The 24,198-nt window shown below is 51.1% G+C and overlaps 8 protein-coding genes across 8 annotated transcripts; 4 read left to right on the plus strand and 4 right to left on the minus strand.

Moving 5' to 3' along the window:
- Positions 1-1,048: 1,048 nt before the first annotated feature.
- Positions 1,049-1,967, plus strand: CGGC5_v014590 (uncharacterized protein; the record flags this gene model as incomplete). Its single annotated transcript, XM_032029452.1, has 2 exons — positions 1,049-1,683; positions 1,739-1,967. The coding sequence occupies 2 exons, from the start codon at positions 1,049-1,051 to the stop codon at positions 1,965-1,967; spliced, it is 864 nt and encodes a 287-aa protein (XP_031891105.1).
- A 2,635-nt stretch (positions 1,968-4,602) lies between these two features.
- Positions 4,603-5,223, plus strand: CUT1 (Cutinase; the record flags this gene model as incomplete). The annotated part of the gene is made up of 1 exon (XM_032029453.1): positions 4,603-5,223. The coding sequence occupies one exon, from the start codon at positions 4,603-4,605 to the stop codon at positions 5,221-5,223; it is 621 nt and encodes a 206-aa protein (XP_031891108.1).
- A 1,790-nt stretch (positions 5,224-7,013) lies between these two features.
- CGGC5_v014592 (uncharacterized protein) lies at positions 7,014-7,589 on the minus strand (the record flags this gene model as incomplete). Its single annotated transcript, XM_032029454.1, has 2 exons — positions 7,014-7,328; positions 7,401-7,589. 2 exons carry the CDS (start codon positions 7,587-7,589, stop codon positions 7,014-7,016), a joined length of 504 nt encoding a protein of 167 aa, XP_031891109.1.
- Positions 7,590-11,326: 3,737 nt separating this feature from the next.
- Positions 11,327-12,402, minus strand: PaFS-1 (Fusicoccadiene synthase; the record flags this gene model as incomplete). The annotated part of the gene is made up of 3 exons (XM_032029456.1): positions 11,327-11,729; positions 11,784-12,072; positions 12,126-12,402. 3 exons carry the CDS (start codon positions 12,400-12,402, stop codon positions 11,327-11,329), a joined length of 969 nt encoding a protein of 322 aa, XP_031890884.1.
- Positions 12,403-13,804: 1,402 nt separating this feature from the next.
- On the plus strand, positions 13,805-14,710 carry CGGC5_v014594 (Fluoroacetate dehalogenase; the record flags this gene model as incomplete). Its single annotated transcript, XM_032029457.1, has 1 exon — positions 13,805-14,710. One exon carries the CDS (start codon positions 13,805-13,807, stop codon positions 14,708-14,710), a length of 906 nt encoding a protein of 301 aa, XP_031890883.1.
- Positions 14,711-15,277: 567 nt separating this feature from the next.
- L3HYPDH (Trans-L-3-hydroxyproline dehydratase) lies at positions 15,278-16,522 on the minus strand (the record flags this gene model as incomplete). The annotated part of the gene is made up of 2 exons (XM_032029458.1): positions 15,278-16,358; positions 16,410-16,522. The coding sequence occupies 2 exons, from the start codon at positions 16,520-16,522 to the stop codon at positions 15,278-15,280; spliced, it is 1,194 nt and encodes a 397-aa protein (XP_031890886.1).
- A 2,194-nt stretch (positions 16,523-18,716) lies between these two features.
- CGGC5_v014596 (uncharacterized protein) lies at positions 18,717-19,517 on the plus strand (the record flags this gene model as incomplete). Its single annotated transcript, XM_032029459.1, has 3 exons — positions 18,717-19,114; positions 19,172-19,308; positions 19,357-19,517. The coding sequence occupies 3 exons, from the start codon at positions 18,717-18,719 to the stop codon at positions 19,515-19,517; spliced, it is 696 nt and encodes a 231-aa protein (XP_031890885.1).
- Positions 19,518-21,173: 1,656 nt separating this feature from the next.
- BDF1 (Bromodomain-containing factor 1) lies at positions 21,174-24,094 on the minus strand (the record flags this gene model as incomplete). The annotated part of the gene is made up of 4 exons (XM_032029461.1): positions 21,174-21,551; positions 21,604-23,331; positions 23,383-23,899; positions 24,003-24,094. 4 exons carry the CDS (start codon positions 24,092-24,094, stop codon positions 21,174-21,176), a joined length of 2,715 nt encoding a protein of 904 aa, XP_031890887.1.
- Positions 24,095-24,198: the final 104 nt, after the last annotated feature.

A 24,198-nucleotide genomic window follows, 5' to 3' on the forward strand; every position in this document is an offset into this window, starting at 1 on the left:
CACTACAGCCCCGCTTGGTGTTCGAATAGTACTAGACAACAATTAGTACTAGGTAGGACTCTGCCCTACAACAGAGGGCGAGGGAGGAGGAGAGGTGCATGTGGCGCCAGGGACAGCCTATCGGAGAAGACCGGAGACCCTTAGAACTATACTCAGTCTACCAAGCAAAAGGCTCTGTGGTATGAACAAGTGGATTAATCAATCGCATTCAACTACGAATGATCCTCCAATCATAGATTATGACAGTTGAGAGCGAAGACAACACAGTTGCAAATAAGAAATTTCAAGATACCTGTCTTACTTTTGACGGTTTAAGGCACCTAGTCAAAGGTAGACAAGCTTTTTGCAAGAAGAAATGAAGAGACGGCGATGACAAGAGCAATTCTCAGACTCCGCTCGCTTGGGCAGAAATACTCCCCCATCTAAGCGGCAGAACTCTTCTTCTGCTCCCCAAGCAATCACCGCACCACACTTAAGCATTCGTTGAGAACGGATCAGGAGTTTATTGAGCGGTCATGGAATTGTGTCTGAATACTTCGCAGGTTCGGGCGCTACCAACGTCCCGGATGCCGGGTCTAGAAATTGCAGTTCTCGCCTACCTTAAGTCCCCGGATTCATGACTCGATAACTCAAAAAACTCGCGCGAAAAACTAACATGATTCGTCTGCACGTCTCATCTTGATGCAGGTCTCCAAAACTCGCCTTGCAAAGCCCTTGTATTCTTCCACTCATCATACTTTAATTCCTAAAGACACGGAGCTATCCAGATTCCCAATGGGCGGGTAGCGAGTAGAACCCGGCGACTGTAGCTACGGTGGAGAATCCTATTCGGCACCGACAGACAAGCCTTCAGACGAAGGCTAGATTAAGGTTTTCCCCCTTTATTTGTCGCAATAAAGTCCGGGTATCACATTGGTGGGGTTAGAGCGACGAACTGGTATATCTTCCATCAACCGCTCCATTCTGGGCTGCCGGTGGGATGTTGTTTTGACCAGTCATTCATTCATTTTTACATTCACTTCAGTCACTCTCTTTGATTATCATCATCATGATTTTGCCCCATCTCGCTGTGCGTGCACTCTCCGCATCTGTGCAGTGCCCAGTCGTCCTTGACGGACGCATTTCGCAAAACTTCACCCTCGAAAACTTCGACACGAACGTTTCCCCATACAACCCAGGCTTCACCAAGGGCTCCGACCCTTGGTCCAAGATCATTCTCTTCCCCACCGTTCCGACCCCGTCCCGCTTCGATGCAGCCGCCTCCGCCAATGCCACCGGCGGAAGTGGGTTCAAGCCCCTGGAGGTGACGATCAATGACCGCTCTATTTTCAACCCCCCACCCGGCAAGAACCCACAACTCGGCTTCCGCCGGGCGGGGCTCCTACTTGGCAACGGCTCCGATGCATCCAACCAGGGTGTCATGACGTTTCACTGGTCTGCCATGCAGGACTCTGCACGCAAACTGAATCTGACGCACGAGTATCTCACCTCCTTTCACGAAACAAATGACTCCGGTGGTGCCCAATTTGCGCTGCAGGTGGGACTGCCATTGGGCCAGAATGGAACGGAGCCGCCGAAGGAGAACTGGAAGATGTTGGATCGGAACAATAGCGTCGTGTTTACCACGCCTTTGAAGTTTGATACATGGCAAAATTGGGCTGTTACGCTTGACGTCCCGCAAAAGTAAGTACACGTTACCGTGTGGACGTGATGGACGGCATAACTCACCATCTTGCAGCACCATGCAAGTCTTCTTCTCCGAGGGAAACGAGCCGTTGAAGGCTGTCACCAAGGTCCTCCCGAACAACAATGCTGGCGGTGGTGCCTTGCAAATTGGCATGTTGAAGAAGCCGACCGAGACGAAGACGGTCGCAAACGACGGGTTTCAGGAAAGCAATCTCAGCGAGGGACAAATTTTGGGCGGCATTTTCGTTGAAAACAGTGCCAACGGTTGCATCTCGCTGTGATAGGAAGTATTTGATGGGATGGTTGCGAAGAGCCGGCGTGACCAAACGGAAATCGGGTTCGTCGCATCGTCAATGAATGGATGAATCCCTGCGTATGCCACTAATTCCCGAATAGGCCCGGGGAGGAGGGACCTTCAGTCGAGGGAGAATCCCAATGTGCCCATGCGCACGTGTTCTCCTGGCCGCGTATCCGGCCGCATACATAGCCACCAGCCCCTCTTATTTTCTTTCGCTTTCTCCTGCATGTATTCCACTTAAACCAGGTAGAAAAAGCAAAACTTCACCGTTCGGGCGTTTGTAGTTACATGTGGCCAGTCATTGAAGAACGTTATGAAACGTTGGTTGACCAGGAGTCTCCGAGACATTCCACCACATCACCTGTCTTGGCTTTCTGTCACCTGATTCCCCTGAAATTATTCCATTGTCTCGCGCAACCTTCGCCCAAAAGTTGGGAAGCGTCATTTGCGATGATGGCTGCCGTATGTTGTGCGACATGAAGATGGTTAGCATTAGAAACATGGTACTCAGTTTTTCTCCGTGTACTATGGGCAAATATTCGCCCGCCACCTATTTAGGATGATTCTTGAATGTCCTATCGGCAGGCAATTTCAGGAACAAAATCTTGGGTTTTTCGTATTCAGTCTTTGGAATGAGGGCGAAGACGGTGCAAATATGATCAGATGAGTGAGGTCTTTGGTGCCGAGATGGATACGCCTGGCTGACCGCCCGAGGCGATATTCACATCGAATATTGTAAATTCTTTTATCCCTACTCTTTTCCTGCCGTTCTGTTTGTCGTGCTTGTTGTCCGTTCTGTTGCCTTAGTACTCGTCTCGTCCTTATTGATCTGGACTGTCAGAGATAACCGCCCCAGCGCGGAAGCTCATGTTTGACGATGGAGATAAATTTTCAGCCATTGATCCCACCGGCATCATGTTCCCTCGGAGGAGGGAAACTCGATAGAACATCGTAGAAGGGCCTGGGCAGCCTGGCTGACAGGGAACCCACAGTGGTCTGAGACTTGGGAAAAGAAAAAGGAGTGCTAGCGCTGACAATCAGGCTGGCCATTTAACATCACCACAAAAGCCTAACCAATGGCCTGGAGAAATGGAAGTTCCTTGCTCAACATACCGAGGTAGGCGAGAATATAGCGCCAAGAGAACATCAGCTTGGTCATCAGCGGGGAATTTGATTGATTCAAACGAACACCACGAGAGCCGTGGATGCCTGATGCCTGCCTCGACACCTTAATAGGGCCAGTGGGGATTATCGGTGATGATTCTTGTTTTGATACCATACCGAGGCTACTAGAAATAGCATGATCTACCCCTGGGATTATGATGATCATTAAGTCACGGAGGGTGGTATGCTTATCTGCCGGGCCGTAGATTGACGACTTGTTTATGCCGACCGAGGTAAAATCCCGAGGCTACCCAGTTTTGTCGATGATGATTCAGGAACCATGACGATAGTTCGATATCTTTCATCAAAATTCCACAGGCGTCGTTGATGAAACGACCGATTGATTGAGTGAGGTCTTTCTGGTCTGTCCAGATGACTTCTAGGTGCTCATAGTACGTCGAGATGCCGCTACTAAAGGCCAAGATCCTTGCGTAGATGCTCAGTTCAGGAGACATGTCGAAAATTGTTAGATGCGATTGGAGCCCACCAAATCCTAAGGAATCATCCTTCCCGGCATCCTCCTTACAAGGTACCGACACAACGGCGCCGGGAGGACCCATCACCACGGTCCAGGCCAATCTAATCTAGACGGCCGGTACATTCCCCAGTCTTTTTGTTGATTATTCGGTTAACTCGGACGTCCCCCCTACGAGGAGGGCCTTCACAGGGCGGCCATCCCTATGTCTCTCCCCAGAGCGGGTGAGTGCTCCATTCATCTGCTCCATGATGAATGGGCCGTTTGTGAGGTCATGGATGATCGCCATAAGAAACAACCTGCATATGGAGGGTACTCCTGAAATCCATGAGATGGTGCGACGGTGAGCACCACGGCTAGCCAATCATTACGTCCGACGTTAGGTGGCGGCCAACGTCCAAGCGCCGTGTCACCGGGAATGTACATACGTCCGTCTATGCACGGCCTTGCCAATGTGATATGTCAGAGGGAGAGCAATGCACACGGGAAAGCCGTGTCAATCCGCACAGATGTTGCAAGACTTTCCTTTGATTAGATCCAAGCTCCAGCACAAGACATTCGTGTCTACAAGACGAAGCCACCAATCATCATGAAACGGCAAGTCGCAAGAAACAACGTTTTTGGATGAACTAAGCTCATCGCCCCAAACATGGGATGGCGTTCGTGGTGGGCGTGGAGACGGATCCTGTTTTCTTCATGGATATTTCGAGTCTTAGGCCTCGGTCGAGGGAAAGGTGTTTCGAGGTATAAGAGATGGACATAACGCCGCCTCATGTAGCTATCCGGAGATCACCACCAACCATCCAGACTTCCAACCATTCAATCATTCACACTTCGGTGTTTGCACAATCTTTCATTCCAGTTTTTTCACTCGCTCTCTGCCTTCGGTCGCAAAATTTCAATTCGACTTCAAACAATCACACTCCTTTGACAAGACACTCGCTTCGATACCACATCAAACACCACCAAGACCATCAAAATGAAGACCGCCGCCATCACCACCGCTCTCCTCGCTGCTCTCGCTGCGGCCAACCCTATCGAGGTCCGCCAGGCTTCTGGCTGCAAGGCCTTCACCCTCCTCTTTGCCCGCGGCACCACTGAAATGGGCACCCTCGGATCCGTCGTTGGCCCCAGTCTCCAGACCAACACGCAGTCCGCGCTCGGTGCGGACCAGGTCACTGTCGAGGGTGTCTCCTACCCCGCCGATATGGGCGGAATTATGTCCGAATCCACCGGTTCCGGTCCCGGCAGCGTCGCCATGGCAAACCAGGCCAACTCTTGGCTCCAGAAGTGTCCTAGCACCAAGCTCATCCTCACCGGCTACAGCCAGGGCGGCATGGTCGTCCACAACGCCGCCAAGAAGCTCAGCGGCAAGCCCATTGTTGCTGCTGTGACCTTCGGAGACCCTTTCAAGGGTCAGGCTGTTACCGGTGTTGCCACTGGCAAGTTCAAGAGCTTCTGTGCCACTGGCGACTCCGTTTGCTCCGCTGGCGGTTGCGCTAGCTCCGGAGGATGCACCAGCACCAGCGCTAGCGGACACATTGGCTACGGCTCTGACACGAAGGCTGCTGCTTCCTTCATCAAGACTGCAGTTGCTTAAATGAAAGTCCGCGGCAGGGTTTCAATGCCATGCAAACAGGAATCCTTGGAAAGGCAATAGAGGAAGCTGCTGGTTCTGCGGCGCGGATACACGACTGGATTGGAAGTCTGGGACATTCCTTATTTCGATTGTATGGCTTACCTTCTATGTACATTATGAACCATCAATAAAGACGGCTCTTCCCTGAGCAGTTTACAACCCCAAATTGGTCCTGACCCCAGCTTCCTGCGCAGGCACTTCTGACTGTTGACTCAACAGGCTGCATGTATCCGCAAACCGAATGAGGATCATCAGTTTTTCTGTGTCATGCTCATCCCTGTAGTATCTTCTGCCCATCTCGTCTACCTTCATTCGAAGCCGCAGACAGTCATTAGTATACCCAGCGGATATTGAATGACAAGGCCTGACGGAGAATTTGACTCAAAAGGGAAAGGGTTGATCGTGGCGTTTCCGGTAGCTCGATGGGTTCCAGACTAACGTTTCTAGAGCTCGTAGTGCGATCCACGATGGATCGAACCCCCTTCTGCACGGCCCTCGTGTAACCTCAGTTATTGCTATTATTGAAATGGTGGCATAATCCAAATTGATGAGAAGTAAAAGCATTGTAAGCGCTTCATCCGGTCAATGGTATCTCAAGATGGAGTTCGATCCAAGTTCAATTCGTACTTATTCTACAATGAGATGCGAAAAGGTCGGACTTAACCTCATAACTGGTTTGTCTTCCCGTAATGGCTTTCAACTCCTGGTCTCTCCCATGGAAGCAGCAATCGTGGGATCGTTGAAGATTTGCCTCGAGATCCCGCTGCGCTGTATGAGTAGACGAATTGAATTGAACGGCCGGAAATTATCTTCAAATCATTCCCATTTCATACAAATCATGAGAATGGTTGTCTGCAAACCCTTCTTGCTCAACTATACTTGATACGGTGGAGATCTCCTACACCAGTGGGCGAAGTCAATCGTTTGGTATTTTGATGCCTTCGTTGCATGTCTTGGAAGAGTGCGCGATGATATTCTTGCGTCTTATGCGATGCTTCCTATATATCGGTTCACCAATGCACAATTAAGGTATAGCCAGACCATCAACCGCTGCAGTGTTTTGCTACTCAGGCTCAAATCTCTAGGTATTCGAGAGGATAGTGACAAGAGCACAATAGGGATAATGGTGACGAAGGCTATGAAGGCGAGGAGGACGGAAGGAATAATACTTATAATAAATCCTTCTTTATTTTCATTATGGATAGCCCTTAGCCGCCCAGCTTATTGGAAGCATCTTCAATATTTGATGAGAGTTTCCAGAAAATGGAAGCGTGAATGCTATCAATCCAACATCTCTATCTCCAAGGTTGTGGCATGTACCTTTTGTTTCATTGAATGCGTTACGTCTGCGGGAAGCGCTAACACGAAGTTCAATTTTGTGATTGAAAGTGACTTAACGGTGTTTACAAACCTCTTGCGCCCTGGGCTTGTATGTTTATCCTCTCATATTCGTTCAGTCATCCCACCTACATGAAGGTGGACTTTGCTTGGCGCGTAACATTGAAGACTTACTTTAACGGACGATCCCAATACCTGAGTAGCCCTTCACAGTCTCAAGCATTAAAAATATGGTCATTCATCAACGTCGTATTATTTATATCTTCATCTAAGATTGTAACGGTATACGAACGTGAATAAAATGTACGTCGTCCATCGGAGTTCATTCAGTAGGACATCAAACCCCCCGCATTGCCCAATAAAGCTTCTTGAGAGCGGGCATTCCGTCGGGTTGAAAGCTCATGTTTCCCATATTAACCATTGAACTGAACACCCTTGCTCGCCTGGCCCGCATGTTGCTTGTCGGTGTTGGTGTTCTTGTCAAGCTTCGTCTGCTCCCCTGCGATGCGGGTATCAATGTTGGCCACATTCGCGCCCTGGGCCTTTTGAATCTGCAGGGATAGCAAGCCCAAGTAGTTCTTCAAAACCTTGTTCTTGATGAACCCGTTGGAAGCCTCCTGTGATTTGTCGTTTGCCGGGACGAATGCTAGATTCTCAGCATCGCCTACCAGCTGGGCTGCTTTCTTGACAACTTGGAGGTCTGCTGCAGAAGCCGTCGCTGGGTCAACCTAAGCCCGTTGGTTAGCATATGATCATAGCTTGTGCCATCAGGGGGCCAGTAAAACTACGGATGAACGTACGGGGAATTTGGCCTTAGCCTCGTCGGCAGCGTTGCCGGCTACACCATCAGAGATCTGGATCTCGGCGTACGTACGATCCACCAGAGCCCTCTTGTCTAGTGCTGCATCCACCTGAGACGTAGTGGGCAGCGCCGCAGCCAGCGAAACCGCGGCAGAAAGCAACAGAACAGCGGTGTTGGTGAAGCGCATCTTGAATAGTGCGTGGAAGAGGCAGGTCTGAAAGGAACGGGAGGTCTGGGTGTAAACGAGATGTGTGGGCCGGCCGAAGTAGTGTAAGCTCCTGAGCGAACGAAAGAATGGAATAGTAGAATAGAACTAAAGATTGAAACGAAAGATGGGATGATGAACAGTTGGATGGCTGGTGAGAACGGAGAAAGATCAGATGACGAATACACTAGGCCATATATACTTCGATATTTCTGGGCCGATTCGGGCTCCCGGCGACTTTTCAGATCGCAGAAGCTGTTTTTAGGGAAGCCGCCGTCAGGGTGGCTTGGATTGTCAGAGGGGTTTGGGCTGTTCAGGGTATCGCTTCATGTCATCCTCAGGGCCTGAAACCATCTCGATCATGAGGCTAGTCCCAATGGGGAAAGCGCTTCGGTACACATCCGCTGGGGTTTCAAGGCACCTGGACTTTCCAAATCGGCATGAGCCGAGTGAGCAGCTTTATTCCTAAAGCACAAGAAAGTTCTAGGAACGAGTCTGTAGTCACAGAAAAGGACGGGAACAAACGCGATTCAGGACATTATGTTGAAGAAAGTATATTGCAAATCTGAATGAACCGGCGGGATCTTATGGTCCCACATTTCCAAAGGCCAGACGCAGGTTGAGGACTCGCGCGAAGTTAGAATATTGAGCTATCAATGGCTTCTCATGTCGGTACATGTAACTCAAGCAGAAGTGATATAATCCGGCCTTCATTCCAGCTACTCAGCTACAATCGGATGGATTGTGATTAGCGGGCCAACTCAAATCTTCCAAAACAACCAACGCGCTTGGGGAGAGTTGCTACAGACTCCTCAGCTGCCGCTCAGCTTTTTTGACCAATACTACCAGACGTGCAACTCACCTGCCTTAATAATGCGATAGAAATGTCGCTTGACTCAAACGCGGGGCCAGAAATACGGGATGGCATATGCGATGGAACGATACATGTCGCACCCCACAACCCCTGGCTACAATTGAGGCTTACTGAAACAAGCGTGGTATCCGTACTTCTTCTGGGGGTTTGCACCTCACGACATGGTCTAAGAACAGCGGTACTCAGCGAAAACCGCATCCCTCCAAACCCTCAAAAAGGTATTTGACCTTAGTTAAAGTTGAGACGAACCATGTGCTCGGGTGGTTGCAGGGACGGCGCCGATGCCGAGTTTTCGACATGTCTCCGCTCTGTTGTGTTCTGGGAGAAAGGGCAGTGGAACATGATTTTCTGGCTGGCGGCTTTCTGCCCACAGCAAGCACTAACAAAGCGTCATGTCGTCCAAGCTTTTGCCTCGAATTATCGAATGAGGCTTGATAGAGAAAACCGGACGAGTCTACGTGACCACTCAGCCTCTAACTAAAAGCGTCTGAAAACATCTGCACACACATAGTACTTTGCATCTTTTTAGGTAAAAACGCTGCAGGTGAAAACTATCCCGAAGACTAGAGTTCTGTGGCTTCATCCTTATCTGTCATGCCACAAAGGGCTGGCCAGTCCGAAGTCTTGGTATTTTCCGATGGCGACGGCAAGCCTTGAGTGGCAGCACCTTGAGGGACAAACTTTTGCTTCTATAAAATGTGCCATTCACTATCGCCGGAAAGCTTTTCGCCGGTAATTTTCTTCTCCACTAGCGGTTGTCCGGTCCAACATCCCGAGTCGCTTCAAAACTTGCATAGCACAATTCAGCCTGCACCGCTGCAGCCAGCCAGTCGACAGGAGGAGTGATGATGGCCGCAAAGGGCCATATCAACAACAAGTTCCAGCATGGCCGCCTTCCAGGATACGAAAAAGGACCGTCATTGGCAGCAATTCCAAACGAGCTCCTCTTCGAAATATGTCGATACCTTTGTCTTCATTGTCAACTCCCACACTTCATCGATGTCCCGCACACAACATGGGAAGAAGGACGCATCGGACAGTGTAGTCTCGTCAATCTCTCTCGTACCTGCAGACACTTGAGAGATATAGCACAGCCGATTCTATTCCATTACTACTACAGCGGTGACGCTCTAATCAGTCCACCAGGCGGCTTGGATCTTTCGCAGCAGTATATCAACTACAACGAAATAATCGAAAACGGCAAAATGATATCCTTCCTGTACAGCATCATTAGCCGACCTGATCTGGCAAGTTCGGTCAAAGCATTAGCGTTGGTTGCTCATTTGCCTCCCTATTCCACGGGCAATTGCGATGTTCCGAATTCGACATTCCAACTCTTTCGCGACACAGCCAACACCATCGGCCTAGGAGGGGGGATTCCTTGTCGATGGAGTGTTGCAAGCCTTTTCTGGCTGCAGGAGCTAGCGATAGGTCTCTTGCCCTCAGTAAGTCATCTTCTCGTCAGGAGACCTCAAAAAGAAGGATATCAAATTCTGCAGCAACCGTCGCAGTCTTTGCCAAACTTGAAGTATCTGGCATTACTGCCAACTTCTGGCGTCGATAGGGTTCTTAATTGTGCTCTTAGTCGTACAGATGGACTTTTACGGCGCGCTTGCAATTTGGAAGAACTTACTGTGTCCGATTATTACGTCAAAACCGTCCTGCCGAGTCCTCAACCAACACTCCTTCCCCCAAGACAAACGCTACGTAGCCTAGTGCTCAGCTCTGAAGATGCCACGTCATCTGAATGCGCATGCCCTGAACATGTTAGCAGATTCAGATGGCTTCAGACAAGATACTACCACGAGCTACGCGGGACGCATGTTTCTACACGTCTGACCTTTCGCAACTACTCTGTTCTCGAATCACTCGAGATAGATCAAATACTTTTGGACGGTCACATTCCTGGGCCGCACACCGACTGGTCCACTCAGCTGGGCACGTACAATCCAATGACTGTTCTTTCAAAGTTACCGAAAGGTTTGAAAGTACTACGTGTCACAGCTGTAATATGTTGGCCTGTTATGAAGAAAGTGCTGGATGCATTGGTTCGAAAGGCTCCAGTCATGTTTGCGAACTTACGCGAAGTTGAAACTGTCTCATACGTCTCAATATTCGATCATCAAGCATATCCCAAGCGCGGATCTCGCATGGCCGGTATCAAAGACAGATTTTCCGAGATTGGGATTTCATTTACATTCAGATATAGCGCACCCAGAACCGAACTTCCTCCATGCAGAGCTCGTCTAAGGCATTTGTAGCAGCAAGTAGGGAAAGGCAACAGTATACGTGGGAGTCCATATCTGTTTTCACGTAGAATCTTTCAGAATACAGTGGAAAAGTACAGCTGATGGTTTCAAATATTCTTGGTTGTGTTGTCTTATTGTTTGGCGTCTCCAGTTCGAAATTCAGGAGTCATTTAGATTAAATTTCCTAATTCATTGCTCATTTCACTATCTGGGCAATGATATCGACTTGTGTGGTACGATAGATGCTTTCAGCTACAGACTCAAAAGCGTTTGTTCATGTTGCTTTGCATATACCTGTTCTACATGTCACCCTGGCTGGTTCTGATGGTAACACTCGCCATGTAATCTGATTCGTTCCGTTTATGGTATATCCGTGGCCATCATGTTTCTCATCCTCACATGAAAACACATATAGTCTGCTACCTTAGGTATATGATGTCTCACTGTTACTACGTCTGCATCTTACGAAAGCTCGAGATTTGCTTCTACGACGAAGCGACAGCCCTGAAGAACAGTCTAAGAAACTGCACAAGCAAACCTATTTCTCATCAGTAACTCTAGACATTGCCTGTATTGTTTACTAGGTACAAGGTTGGTCAGATCCGATAGCGGGGGCAATAAATACTCCACACAAGGTTTCCGCTATAACTCAGAAGTAGTGCTTCGAGATACCTCCGCAAGTCATCAGAGAGACTTTCGTTGTTTCGCGCGGCCTTCACGGTATTCCAATAAGTCGACATCACTTTCATTGTCTCCTCGCGACAAATGTCCTTAGCGTCGTCGACGCCAATCCCCCGCTCATTCATGATAACCCAGATGGCGTTAAACACGTGGTCTTGTCCTTCTTCGGCAGCAGCATCACACTCCTTTTCCCAAGAGTAGAGGTCATTGACAAGTCCAAGAGCGATGTGTAATGGTCGAGCCAAATCCATACACAACTCGTACTCGTGGTCAGGAATGGTTATGGCCATACCAAAGGTTATTGTGCCGAACCAAAATCTAAATCACTGTTAGGGACATCTCTTAGCCCATGCATAGGACGGGGATACTCACAGCTCGCCCGCGTCAATGGCACGTGAGGGCATGTAGTCTTCCAAAGTCTTTGGCGGAGCCTTTCTTGTGTTTGCGGCCAACTGAACAAATCGTGCCCAAGCAGTCATTGACGTTATTGCTCGCTGTCGGTCGATTTTCATCATGTCGAACAGCAGCTTTGCTTGCAATTGCTTCTCTGGCCTGGCGGTCGCAACCGAATTCGGATTCAGTGCCCCGTTACCAAACGTCGACAAGAAATCATTCGCAAGGTCGTCTTTATCATTCTTTAAATTGAGCTTCTCCATTGCATCTAGTGGATCACTATTAGCAAAACATCTCAAGTTGAGCACCAGATCGGAATACCGTCGTAAAGAAACGCATATTCGTTAGCGTAAGACATGATTTCGAGGCGATCTGGGAGGCACTCTGGAACGGTGACGGAGATGAAGCAGAAGTCATCCGCGAGGCCACCTTGGTAACCTTCCACATTGCTGACTAGCTTGGTCCATTCTCGTTGGACGCGAAGAGCACCGTCAATTTCTCTGTACTGCTGCTTGTGTTGGCGGAGAGAAATGCCGCAGTCGAGACCATGGGTGTCGTAGGTGCCTCCCTCGACTTCTTTTGAGTACTCGAAAATCATCTCTCAAGTGCTTCCTACGAGAGGCAATGTAGATAAGCCAGGATCTATACACAGCGCTTTTGCCCACACCAGCCGGAGGCATTCTTCTTTTAAAGATTCCATTATCAGTCACAACTCCGCCTCTCTCTCGCATTTCAAACACGTCATTATCTGGCCGGGGTTCTGCTTACTATGATCCGTTATCAACCCTGAGGCTATTATCCGCTTTTCTCTCGCTGGCCCCTGTCTCTGGTGATGGAGTCCAATTGAATCTGTCCGCGGGGATATGACTAGGGGTACATTTGGCTAGTCCAACAAGGTTCGCTTGTAAGCGACCACTACAATTGGAAGCTTGAATGATCGCGACACCTCTGTTTCCCGACCACCACACGATTTACCGTCCTCGACCAGCAGCTCAAGAGAGTTTTTGTGTCAAGCCCTAGCTCCACGCATCAACATCATTCGCTGACGATCATTCAGAGGGGATTCGCATACCTGCTTTGGGGAGGCCCATGAAGTCCTGCTGCATGTGGGATTGATACCCATGATGGTGACACTGTTGATGTTGATTGTGGGCGTAGTAGCAGCCGACAATCACTGCCTAAACAGGAATACGAATGGCGTAGTTCTTACATCGAAGCGAGTCTTTCGAGCACTTGAGTCCGAGCTTAATCAGCAACGCATACATATGTAACATCAATGCAAAGACATCGGGGCCTAGAGGATAACAAAAAGGCACAGCACAGCACAGCACATGGGATACTTTAGAGGGGCTTCTTCCACGTCATAGGCACCCTCGAATGATCGAGTGTTTATTGAGTTGGGCGAAATGCCAATTTTGTATCCAAATCCAACCCAGTGCTTGTCGACTTGAAAAGCCTACAAACCATGCCATTCATCGCCTCTTCCGTCGTCTATCACGCTTGGATGATGCATCGATTGTCCATATCAGACCTACTTTAATCAACATTGCCTGTCGGTTCTAGACTCGTTCGGCCCAAAATATACCGCGGCTAATTATTCCGCCGCTGCTTTCACGCCATACGGCGAGCTGACAGCTAGCCGACATTGGTCCCAATTCGCTCGGTGTATCAAATAGCACAGGGCCGAAATATTAGGTTTCGTCCGGCGATTTTAGACGGGATAGTGGATCAAACGGGGTTAACCGTCGGCGTGCAGACGGACGCCCTCCGGCAGACGGACGCCCTCCGAGCTGGCGCCCCGATGCCGCTTTGAGATTGGAGTTGCGTCACTATCCGCGTCAAACATTCGCCGAAAATAGACACCCAAGGGCGTAACGTCTCCTTAAAACCAGCCCGGCGTCGCTTTCAATTGTTAACAAAACAATTCAGGCGTGTTCAAAAGTAGAAGGCTTGCTTTTCTGTCTCATTCTCATCTACTCATCAAATCACAATCGCCCAAGATGTTCGACGGCTTTCAACCATTTACAATCACCACTCAAACCTCCCCGCCGATCACGATCCACGGCATTAAGAGCGGGGATTCCGCATCACCCCTCCCACCCTTACTCCTCATTCACGGTTTCCCTCAAAGCCACCACATCTGGCATCGCGTGGCAGAACGAGTCGTCGACAAGTATACGGTAATCGCCATTGACATCCGCGGCTACGGCGCATCCTCGAAGCCCGGCGATGTGGCATCTTACGCCAAGAGCGCAATGGCGCGCGACTGCATCAGCGTGATGGACCACCTCGACTATGAGGGAAAGCCCTTCTTCGTCTGCGCGCATGATCGCGGCGCGCGTGTTGCGCACAAACTGGCTGTTGACTTTCCCGATCGGGTTAAGAAGGCCATCTTTCTTGACATTGCCCCGACTCTGGTCATGTACAAGACGACAAATTTCGAATTCGCAAAGGCATACTTTCACTGGTTCTTCTTGATTCAGCAGGAACCTTTGCCAGAGACATTGATCTCAGCTGCGCCAAGGCAATATGCGGAAATGTTCATGGGGGGCAGACAACCGAAGGGACTGGAGATCTTTGAGAAAGAGAATTTCGATTACTATGCCAGCGTCTTGGAAGACCCAGCGGCGGTGCATTCTATGTGCAACGACTACCGCGCTAGTGCGACGCTGGACTTGGAGGAGGCAGAGGCGGACCTGAAGGCTGGAAGGTTGATTCAATCCCCCTTGATGATACTTTGGGGCAAGTATGGGGTGATTGAGAAATGCTACGATGCGGTGAAAGAATGGCAGGATGTTAGCAGCAAAGATGTGACGGTGAAGGGACATAATGTTGAGTCTGGGCACTATATTCCTGAGCAGGCACCTGATGATGTTGCTAAGGCTATTATGGAGTTCTTTGAGTAGAGCCAAGAAGAGAAAATCAATCTAAGATGAAGGCGTCTAATAAGGCTTCCGTCATCTAGATAGATACCTCTTGCAACTCAAGCGTGCGACCGGCAGGCGGAAATCAATAGAAATTATCGCTTTTAACAAGGCTCACCTGGTGGGCCTACAATCACCCTATACAGACGTTAGGACCTGAGTATAATCGGATGCCTCAAGTCTTGACACTCTGAAAGGATCTTAAGAAACCATCTCCAAGACATTTATCGGGGCCAACTGAACCCACCCATCTATACCTAGACCCCGGTCGGTGGTTTCTGCTAGCGTCATGAACAACTTGCCTTTGCATCCACCTCATCCCCGTCTCAAAGCGGGTTCATCTCCATGGCGTTGTGGCAGAGTGGTCTAATGCGCAAGACTAGAAATCTTGTTCCTTCGGGAGCGTCTGTTCGAATCAGGCCAACGTCGACCTAAACTTTTTGACACCATTCTGAATTTACGATCTTAAAGAGTGAGGGCATCCTTCCCTTTTGTTTCTGAATAATAGCCAAGATTTTGCATAAACTGCTTCTTCATCGTCCTTAAGTCTTACTTCCCAAGTGCCTGGAAAGTAAAGCCTCGACCGACATCATCCTCTTCCTCGGCGACAAACGTGCTTGCACCAATGTAGTGCGCCCTCCCACTCACCTCCACTCTGATCCCTTCCATCTTACCAAAGTCAACCTTTTCGACCGGCTTGCCAACAAAGGCACTTTTGTAGTCTCCTTGAGCCCTCGACACAAGACTGTGATACGTCCAGCTCTCTCCTAACTGTCTTTCTCCCTTTGCAACTGCCACGGCAACTCGCGCTTGGACAACCGAGCCAGTGGGACTGCGATCAATCTGGTCCGAGAAGAAGTACAATCCTGTTTCTGCGCCCTTGCATCCTGGAGCAACAGGCAAGTTGTCGCCGCTATCTGTATCGGTGATCATGACGCCATATATAGACTGGAGGCGCTTGTCATCCGGTAGTCTGAGATGAGTTCGCAGAAGTTGGTTCGAGTTGAAAGCTTTCTTCAACTTGTCTGCAGCGTTTTTGAGAGCAGGAACATCTGGCTTCGCGAGCGATGCTGAAAAGCCCAAGGCGGAGGCTTTGACAATGATGTAAAATGCACCACCATAACCAACATCGACAGTCACACTGTCTCTGTCGTTCATCTCAGCCCACCGGAGGTTCTCTGGGATGTGAAAGGTGAGGTCGGTAACGATAGCGAAAGTGGGAATCGAGAGAAAGGTAACTGGCCTGCTTGTATCCGTCCTCCAGCTACCGTCCGCCCTCATGGCAGGGACCTTCATTTGAACGATGCCTGCCGGCACATGGAGCCTGACTTGCACCTCGTTCGTCTCCTCATCGAACTTCAAGTCTTTGCGTCGCGGGAAAATAGTCTCGTCGGTGCAGTCGACAAGGAATCTGCCGAGCGCGATCGTGGCGTGTCCGCACATCATTCCGTAACCCTCATGAGTGAGAAACAGGGCGCCCATGTGTGCCTCTCCAGAGTCCACTAGCTCGGTGCGTGGTCTCAATACGGCGCTGTACATGTCTTGGTGGCCGCGAGGCTCGTAGACAAGACTTCGCCGTATGTGGTCATGCTTCGATTGGGCCTCATGCCGTTGCTCGAGTAGTGTGCCTCTGTCGGAGCATCAGCAAAGATTGAGGCATTTGGCTGTGCGGGTCACATACAGGATATCTGGGTAGCCGGCGTAGACGATCCGCGCCGGCTCACCCGAGGTGTGCATCTCGACGGTGCGGATCTCAGACTTGACGAAGGGTCGAATGAATGAAGGTAGACTCATTGTGGCTTATGATGACTGGCTGCAGAAGCACCGATAGGATTTTTGTCGGATTCTGGAATCAAAACTGCTGATGTTTGCTCCAAAAAAACATGCCTCAAATGACGCGAGCATCGCCGCCAGCTGGCCCCTACATGATTCCGATTCGGGACCCACATCCCGGCCACTAAGTGCCGATGTCGGGATCAAGACGGCCGTTGGCCCGGGACAAGGCCGCCCACCCTGGAATCCGCATTGAAAAACATGGCCATCGATTCAGACATTTATGAAAGCCATCGCAACCAGCCTAGCAGTTACTATTCTGAGGCTGTTAGAATAATCTTATCGTGAGGTTGGTAAAATGCTGTAGTTTAGGCCGACTGATTTCTTCGAATGACGAGACCAGTTAAGACTTGAGAGGACGATGGAAGCCATCACTCTGTGCCCTGATAAGGTATTTACATCTTTGGTTCAGTGAGTATACTTTCCAAAGAAATTCTGCCGAATCTGTGCAATATTTCATTTTGGTTGGGCGAACCCTTGTTTCCTCCCTGGAGAACTCAGAGTGACCCTGTACAGGACGTTCGAGCTCTAGGCCCTCGGCTACTTGCTTTCTCTCTAAGAGCAACAGAACAAGATAAATGTCGATTGAAATCAGTTCTATGACTAGTAGCATAGTTGGGCGTGTGCTTTAGAGTGCTATGACCGTGGGGTGGTTTCAATCAGTTCAGTGGCTATGACCTACCGTTTGTCTCAACGACTGGGCGAGACAGTCAACGCGCGTCTTCAGACATCTTCTCAGAGAATAAGCCCGTTTTAAACCAGAAGCGTCTTTCAACTATTCCATACGCATGATTGTTTGTATTCTCTTGCTGCCGGACACATCCACGTCGATTAGGCGCGCGACCGCTGTAAAATGAGTGATGCTATGCAACGACAATGTTAACGAGGGCAGCCGGAGAAGGAAAGCCGTGCTCATTACAGCGAAGAAGGGGATAAGGGTTGATTATCAGAAGCTAGCAACCACATTAGAAGGCTGAATCTGAGAAGTACGTTGCAGCCCTTGTAGGGCCAAGTCGACCTTCGGTTTGGATGTCAACATCAGACGAGTGCGTGCTCAGGCAAACACGCCGATTCGGCAGCGACCACAACTCAATCTCTCATCAGAACTTTCAAAAATCTGCGATGCAACGCAATCTCACTCTTCTCCTCGGTGGTTGTCAACTAGCGCAGGATGCTACGACACCATGGACTCATCTTGGCCCCAGTTGTTGAGCCCGGAATGCTATATCCGGTGTCAAGGCTTCCCGGAAAGTCAAAAACGGCAAACATCGGATTTTCGAGCCTCTGTATGGAAACACAGAACCAAACCATTCCTAATCTTGCATTATCGTGCCGGAGAATATGCAAGCTAGTTCGGCTCATGTTCTAAGTCTTCGACTTGACACGGGTGCACAGGTGCGTTAGCGCAGCTTACGACCGAGACCCCAGCCAAGTGACCGCGGTATCATTTCAAATCACATTCTCAACCATCTTTCTCTGCATGCCATGGTGATGTACTAACACATCCATCCATAACAAGACGTCGAGAATTACACACAATAGTGTCAACAGGCAGATCTCTTAGTGCCAACCTCATCCCTAGCTTGAGCCATGCATCAACCCCGATCCATGGTTCATCTCCTGAACGACCCCTATTCAGATTTATATAGATGCAGAATACGTGAGCATCCATCGCGATTCTTAACTCGCTGGAGGTTGCCAAAATAGTCTTAGTTTTTTCGGCAAGCCGTCCGCCGTGTCGACTTCTCAGCCCATCCTCACAGACTCACGGCCTACAGCAAAGTCTCACCCTCTTACACCATCTCACCTACTTGCCCCAGTGACTGAACGCCTAGAGCACACAACACCGCCATCAAAGCCTCACCCCCACACATACGCGGTCCTTCAGCTGATCCTTTCTAGCCCTGCAACGCCCCGGATCATCGCACCCACGTCTCGCCGTTTACAGCCTAGCCTCCCACCCTCGTGAAGGCCCCCTCGGCCACTACATGCAGTGAAAAGATCTCCCTCTCCCGCCATGGCACCAACGCTCGACTATAACCCTCTCACATAATACCTGCTTCTCTCCCGTCCATCTCAAATTTCACACCTGCAGCTCGCGCCCGTGCCCATTACGCCACCAGCCCAATGAGGCCGCGCCGGCCTCGTGCCCACGATGCACATCCTAACTTTCCTTTCCCTCGCCGTCTTCCTCTCTCCCAGATCCGTGTTCGCATCCGCCGTCCGTGACAACACCTCCCCATCTCCGGCCTTTTCCGCCCCCTTCCTGCAAATCACGCCGGCCCCGGACCCTTCCCACGTCTCCCGCCGCCTCCACCTCCTCAAAGCCCGCCAAGGCCCCCCGCGCTCGCCGGACGGCAAGACAGGCTTCATAGGCTGGTACACTTTCTCCGACGCCTGGGTCTCCGCAACGTGTCCCTCGGACGACTACTTCGCTGCCGACGAGACGTACGGCGTCTGCTGCCCGCGGAACACGGCGTATTGCGACCTGGCGACGGTCTGCGGAGGCGCGAATAACAATTTCGCAGTGGGGCCGAGCGGGCAGGCTGACTGGTACGTCTAAACGCTTGACAAACCTGTATGCGTGGCATTAATGCAAGCTTGCGATAGCGGGCCGACGAAGACCTGCGACACAATCACGGTCCTTCAGACGAAGGGAAGCGACGACGCAAGGCGGATCATCTTCTGCATCGCCAAGTCGGACCAGTATGTCCTGCCGATGACCTGGTATCGGGTGACGTTTCCTCGTGAGTTACGATTTCGCACACCGCTGGAGTATGTCTGACGCGGTGAAGTTCTCGAGGCTACGGTGACCGTGACGGAGAGCACGACAGTGACGGCGATCATTCAAGGCGGCAGCTCGGCTCGTGGGTCAGACGGCTCGGTCCATCCTCCGCCGGTAAGATGGGGGCTGGCTGTGGGCCTCGTCTCCGTCTTGATGTTGATGACAGCATGAAGTACGTCCGCGAAAACGACGGCATCTACGGGTCTCAGATTAAAGAGATGTTGAAGAGAGACCGTTCCGAACTGTTGAGAGCAAAGCGCTGCAGTATTGAAAGTCGGGGTTTCTCAGTAGAGAGCAAAAACAAGAGCTTCACCAAACAAAAACGTCAGTATTCAAAGCAGTTGGATAAATAAACTTCCCACCATGGATATATAGAGACTTGGCTTCAAAGTCCACAGTTCGCTCTGTACAATATAGCTACATTCTTCACGAGGCCTCTTAATTCTTCCGTGTTTGCGTGGCTTTCTCATGGACTCTCAATGAATTCAGAATCATGATTTGCTAGAGTGTACTAAATAAATCAATGGCAAAACAGACAACTACGATCATAGAAATAAAGACGTCGATAGCAGAGAGCATCATAATAACAGAGACAGCGATGACAACGGCAGCGGTAGGGACGACGGCGGCAGAGACAACAGCGACAAGAAAAAGATGACGGCAAGGACGGGGACGAAGGCCTTATTCGCAACTTGTCAATGCAAATCATGCCCCAACCCATGAACCAAGATGTAGTTCGATAGAAAAGCCAACCTATCTTTAGTGCAACGACACCCATTCACGTCCTCCGTCATCTCTCCCTCCGTGCCTGCCGTCCCCGGCCGGACCCCGTCACCGCGCCGCCGCCACGCCCCACAACACCAATCAAAGCTTTGCACCAAACCCCCGGAGCCGAGGAGCCCTCGACCACACATCACCCATTCTCTTCTGCCACTCCCCACCACCTGGACACCAACCACGACCAGCAAAAAAAAACCCATCAATCTGCAGGCAGCAATCACATTTTTTTTCTGCTCGATCAAAACACACATGGCTTGATTTCTCTTCACCAAGGTCTTCTGCAACCCTACATCAGTCAGCCCTGGACCTTGGAAAGAATCCAGAAGCTTCATTCATCAAGCTTCATCCGAGAGACACCCGACCGACTCAAGATAGTCTCGGCCTGGGCGCAACGTTCATATCCGAAGTCCAGCTCACCACATCTCACGCGACTCAAGCAGCATCAATCCGATGTCACATCAGTCGATCCGACCTCCCGCTCTCGACGTCGACCTGGGATCACCCAGTCTCAGGACGGAAGTTTCTGCAAGCGCTGACTCAGCTGTAGACCCAGGACGCAGTCGGCATCGACGATGCCGTTCCATCGGCAAGCACCCGCGAGTCGTCCGTCCAAGATGAGCGACGGCATCACGACCTCACTACGACAATGGGATGAAGAGTATTATTATACATCTTATTCTACAACTCAAACCGCTAGCTCGCCGAATCATGCTGCTAGCAAATAATGTGGATGCTCTCAAAACGCGGCATCCAGTAACACCGCAAATCAACGCCTTTTTCATCTGTCTCCGCAGCCACTTCTCGGGCGCAGACAATCGGCTTCAAATGCGGTACCCGGGAGGTCATGATTTACTGAGGCCGTGTCCAAAACATAGGACCAGCCTCTCTTGCCACCCTCCTGGGCGGATGAGCCCCGCGGCGTGGTTGACATGAGCCATGTAGGACGCCAGACCTTCCAGACAGGTAGGTTACGCTGGCGTTGCCATCCTCTCTCCTTCCCCTCCTGTAGATTCAACATAAAACGCGCTGCTGATTACGCGCAAGCAATTACTCCTCCTCAGAATCAGAAGACTCGCTGTCCCCATGAATCGGCGCCTCGTCCGCACGACCGGCACTACCTGGTCGCTCGTGACCGTCGTCGGAGCCGCCCTTGCTGCCGTACATGTTGCGTAGTCTTTCGAGCTCTGCTATGCGCGCTTCTTGCTCCTGGGCATTCATCGGCTTATTCTTTTTGGGCTTGCTGGACTTGGACGCGCCTTTGGCAGGCGCGCTGTTCACCGGCGAGACCTCACGAGCAGATGCTGCTGCCGGGGCCAAGCCTGAGCCAAACGAGGGCAAGGCCTTCTTGCAAAGATCCCACAGCTTGTGCAACGCTTCGTTGGTCAGCTGATCTATCTCCAGCTCGAGCTCACCGCTGCTGTTCTCCTGCACATTCTGTTAGCAAACGAATTCAAGTGCACAGTGAAAGGTTACGTACCGATTGCCCCGTGTCCTTCTTGATGATGTCAATAGCTCTCTCAATGTGAGGACTCTCGAGGTCGTTGATAGCGTTCGCGATTGCATCCTTCTCGGGCTGGGTCATCGAGCGTTGCTTTGGCTTCTTGGGCGCACCGCCGCCACTCTTCTTTTGAGGAGCGGCCGGAGCAGCCTTCTTGCTGGGAGCACCACTGGCCTTTGGCTTGCTGGGCTTAGGCGGCTTCGCCTTCGCTCCCTTGACAGGCTTCTGAGCCGGCAGACTTTGCTTCTCCTGCAGAATTCGTTGTCTGATGGTCGCAATGACACTCTGTTGGAGATCAATCATCGCGTCGCTCGATGCGTCTGCCGTTGTGTACAGCTGCGTCAGCTGTTCCGTTTCTTCCTTGAGGCGCTTCTCAAGCATTTGGATCGTCTTGTTGGTCGCCGGCTCGGCAGCAGCAGCGGGCGCTTCTTCCTCTTCTTCTTCAGCCTCATCTTCACTGTCGTGGGCTGACCCGTCGGAAACAGGCTTTGCAGGGGTGTGCTTGGCGATCCACTGCTCCTTCTTTGACCAGAGATTCCTGAAGATGCTCTCCAGTTCCTGTCCATTCTCGTAGACAGGCTGACCGGGCTGGTTGAATTTGAAGCAGTTCTTGAACACCTGCTTGACGTCGCCCTGGAACTCCTTTGCTGACTGATAATCAAAGTTCTTCAGCTTGCCCATGATCGTACCAAGGTCCATGGGACGCTTGATGATTGTGAAGTACGTAGGAATTGCCAGAGCAACAGGGTCAACAGGGTGCAGAAAGGCGAAGTTGATCTGCGCGTGCTTTTGATCCATCAACTCGCTCAAGACCTCGTAACAGAACTGAAGCTCAATGGAGAGTTTCTTCTTGTTGAAGTTCTTGGCTGTGTAATCAGGGTCTCTGTTCTTGGTAGGCTGAATGGCGCGCTTAGGTCGGTCAAGGTCATTCTGTGTCGATGCACGTCGAACCTGAGGCACACCACCAGGCGGGACCGCGTAGGCTTCCGTCTCGGCTTTCGCCGGAGGGCTTGCAGCAGTTACACTAGGCTGTCTGCGGACTGGCGGCGCAGGCGCGGGTGTTCGGGTCTCGGAGTGACGAGAGGGCTTGGGTACTGGCTTCGACTTCGCTGGTTCATCTGAGGGGACCTCCATGACACGGGTCCAGGCCAAACGAACGACATTGAGAGCCGCTGACGTTATCTCGTTGTTAACACCGTTGAACGTGCAGGAGTTCTTGTAAATCAAGCCGAGGTCGTCCTTGAACTTGCGCAGGGAGCTGTACTTGTTGTCGCGCAAGTTGCGCTCAAGCTCGCCGATATCCATGGGATTCTTAACCCGCAAGATGTAGCTGTCGGCTAGACTAGGCCACATCTTGACAACAGCATCCTTGAAGTGACCGCCATGCTTCGTCTTCTTCACGCCAGCTAAAACTTTACGGAATTCGCGTATTTGGTGTGAAGTCAACGGTTTGGGGTCGCGCTCGGGATCGTTCCACAGGGGAAGGGTGTCGAGAGCAGACTCGCCCATAGCCAAATCGCCCTGCGGCTTGACTTCGACAGTGGACTCAGCGGCACGGGCCTCTTGCGAATCGGCATTCGACTCGGTCTTGGCTCGCTTCGGTGCAGGCTCATCAGCGGCGTCTTCTTCTCGCTCGCGGGAAACCTTGCTCGCTGGGGGTGCCTCGGTCATGGGAACGTCGTCGTCCTTGGGAGCTGGAGACTTTGCCTTGTCATGGTCAATTGCAAGTTGTGACATGCTTGCAGGGTGAAGATCTACCTCTTTGACTGCAGCAGCCGGCGCAGGTGACGACTCCTCCTTCTTTGCCCCATTGACCTTGTCGTCGTCCTGGCTCATCTCGACATCTTCCTTGGCATCTGACGCGCTCTTGGCGGGTTCGGATGCCTCAGCCGCCTTCTCCTCTGGCTTCTTCTCCGACTTCTCCTCGGGCTTAGATTCAGGCGCGTCGGTCATGTCGACATCCTTTGCCGGCTCGGCAGCTGCGGGACTGTCGGACTTGGTCTTCTCTTTCTCCTCGTCCTTCTTCTCGTCCTTCGAGTCATCCTTAGATTCATCCTTCTTTGCGTCGTCTTTCGGTGCGTCGTCGGACTTATCGGCTTTGGGCTCCTCGGGTGACTCATCCGGCTTCGCAGAGCCCTCCTTGGGTGCAGCGTCGCCATCCTTGGCAGAGCTCACATCGGCTTCAGCGAGTTCCTTCTTCTCGTCATCGTGCTTGCCGTTGCCATTGACGGTGGGCTTCTCAGAATCGCTGGCCTTTTCGGATGGTGAGGCGTGGCTGCGAAAGACATCAGTTCCATTGTGGGTACAAGCAGCTTTGCGCCATAACGCGCCAGACTCGTATCGAGACGCGCAAAGACACAGCTCTAAGCATCACTTACCCGTTGGTCTCCGGCTTGCTCTCCTCCTTTGTAGGCGTGGACTCGACTGGTTTCTGATCCGAGGTGGCGCGTTCTGACTGAGGTGACGCCATGACTGCCATGTGGTGTTTGCGATGAGGATAGAATTATTGTGCGCGACGCGACATCAATGGCGGCGCGCGCAAAGTTGGATAAATGCGATGCGACGGGCTGATGA

Source organism: Colletotrichum fructicola (genome assembly GCF_000319635.2).
Source record: "Colletotrichum fructicola Nara gc5 chromosome Unknown KSG_Nara_v1_contig09, whole genome shotgun sequence".
Classification (NCBI taxonomy): domain Eukaryota; kingdom Fungi; phylum Ascomycota; class Sordariomycetes; order Glomerellales; family Glomerellaceae; genus Colletotrichum; species Colletotrichum fructicola.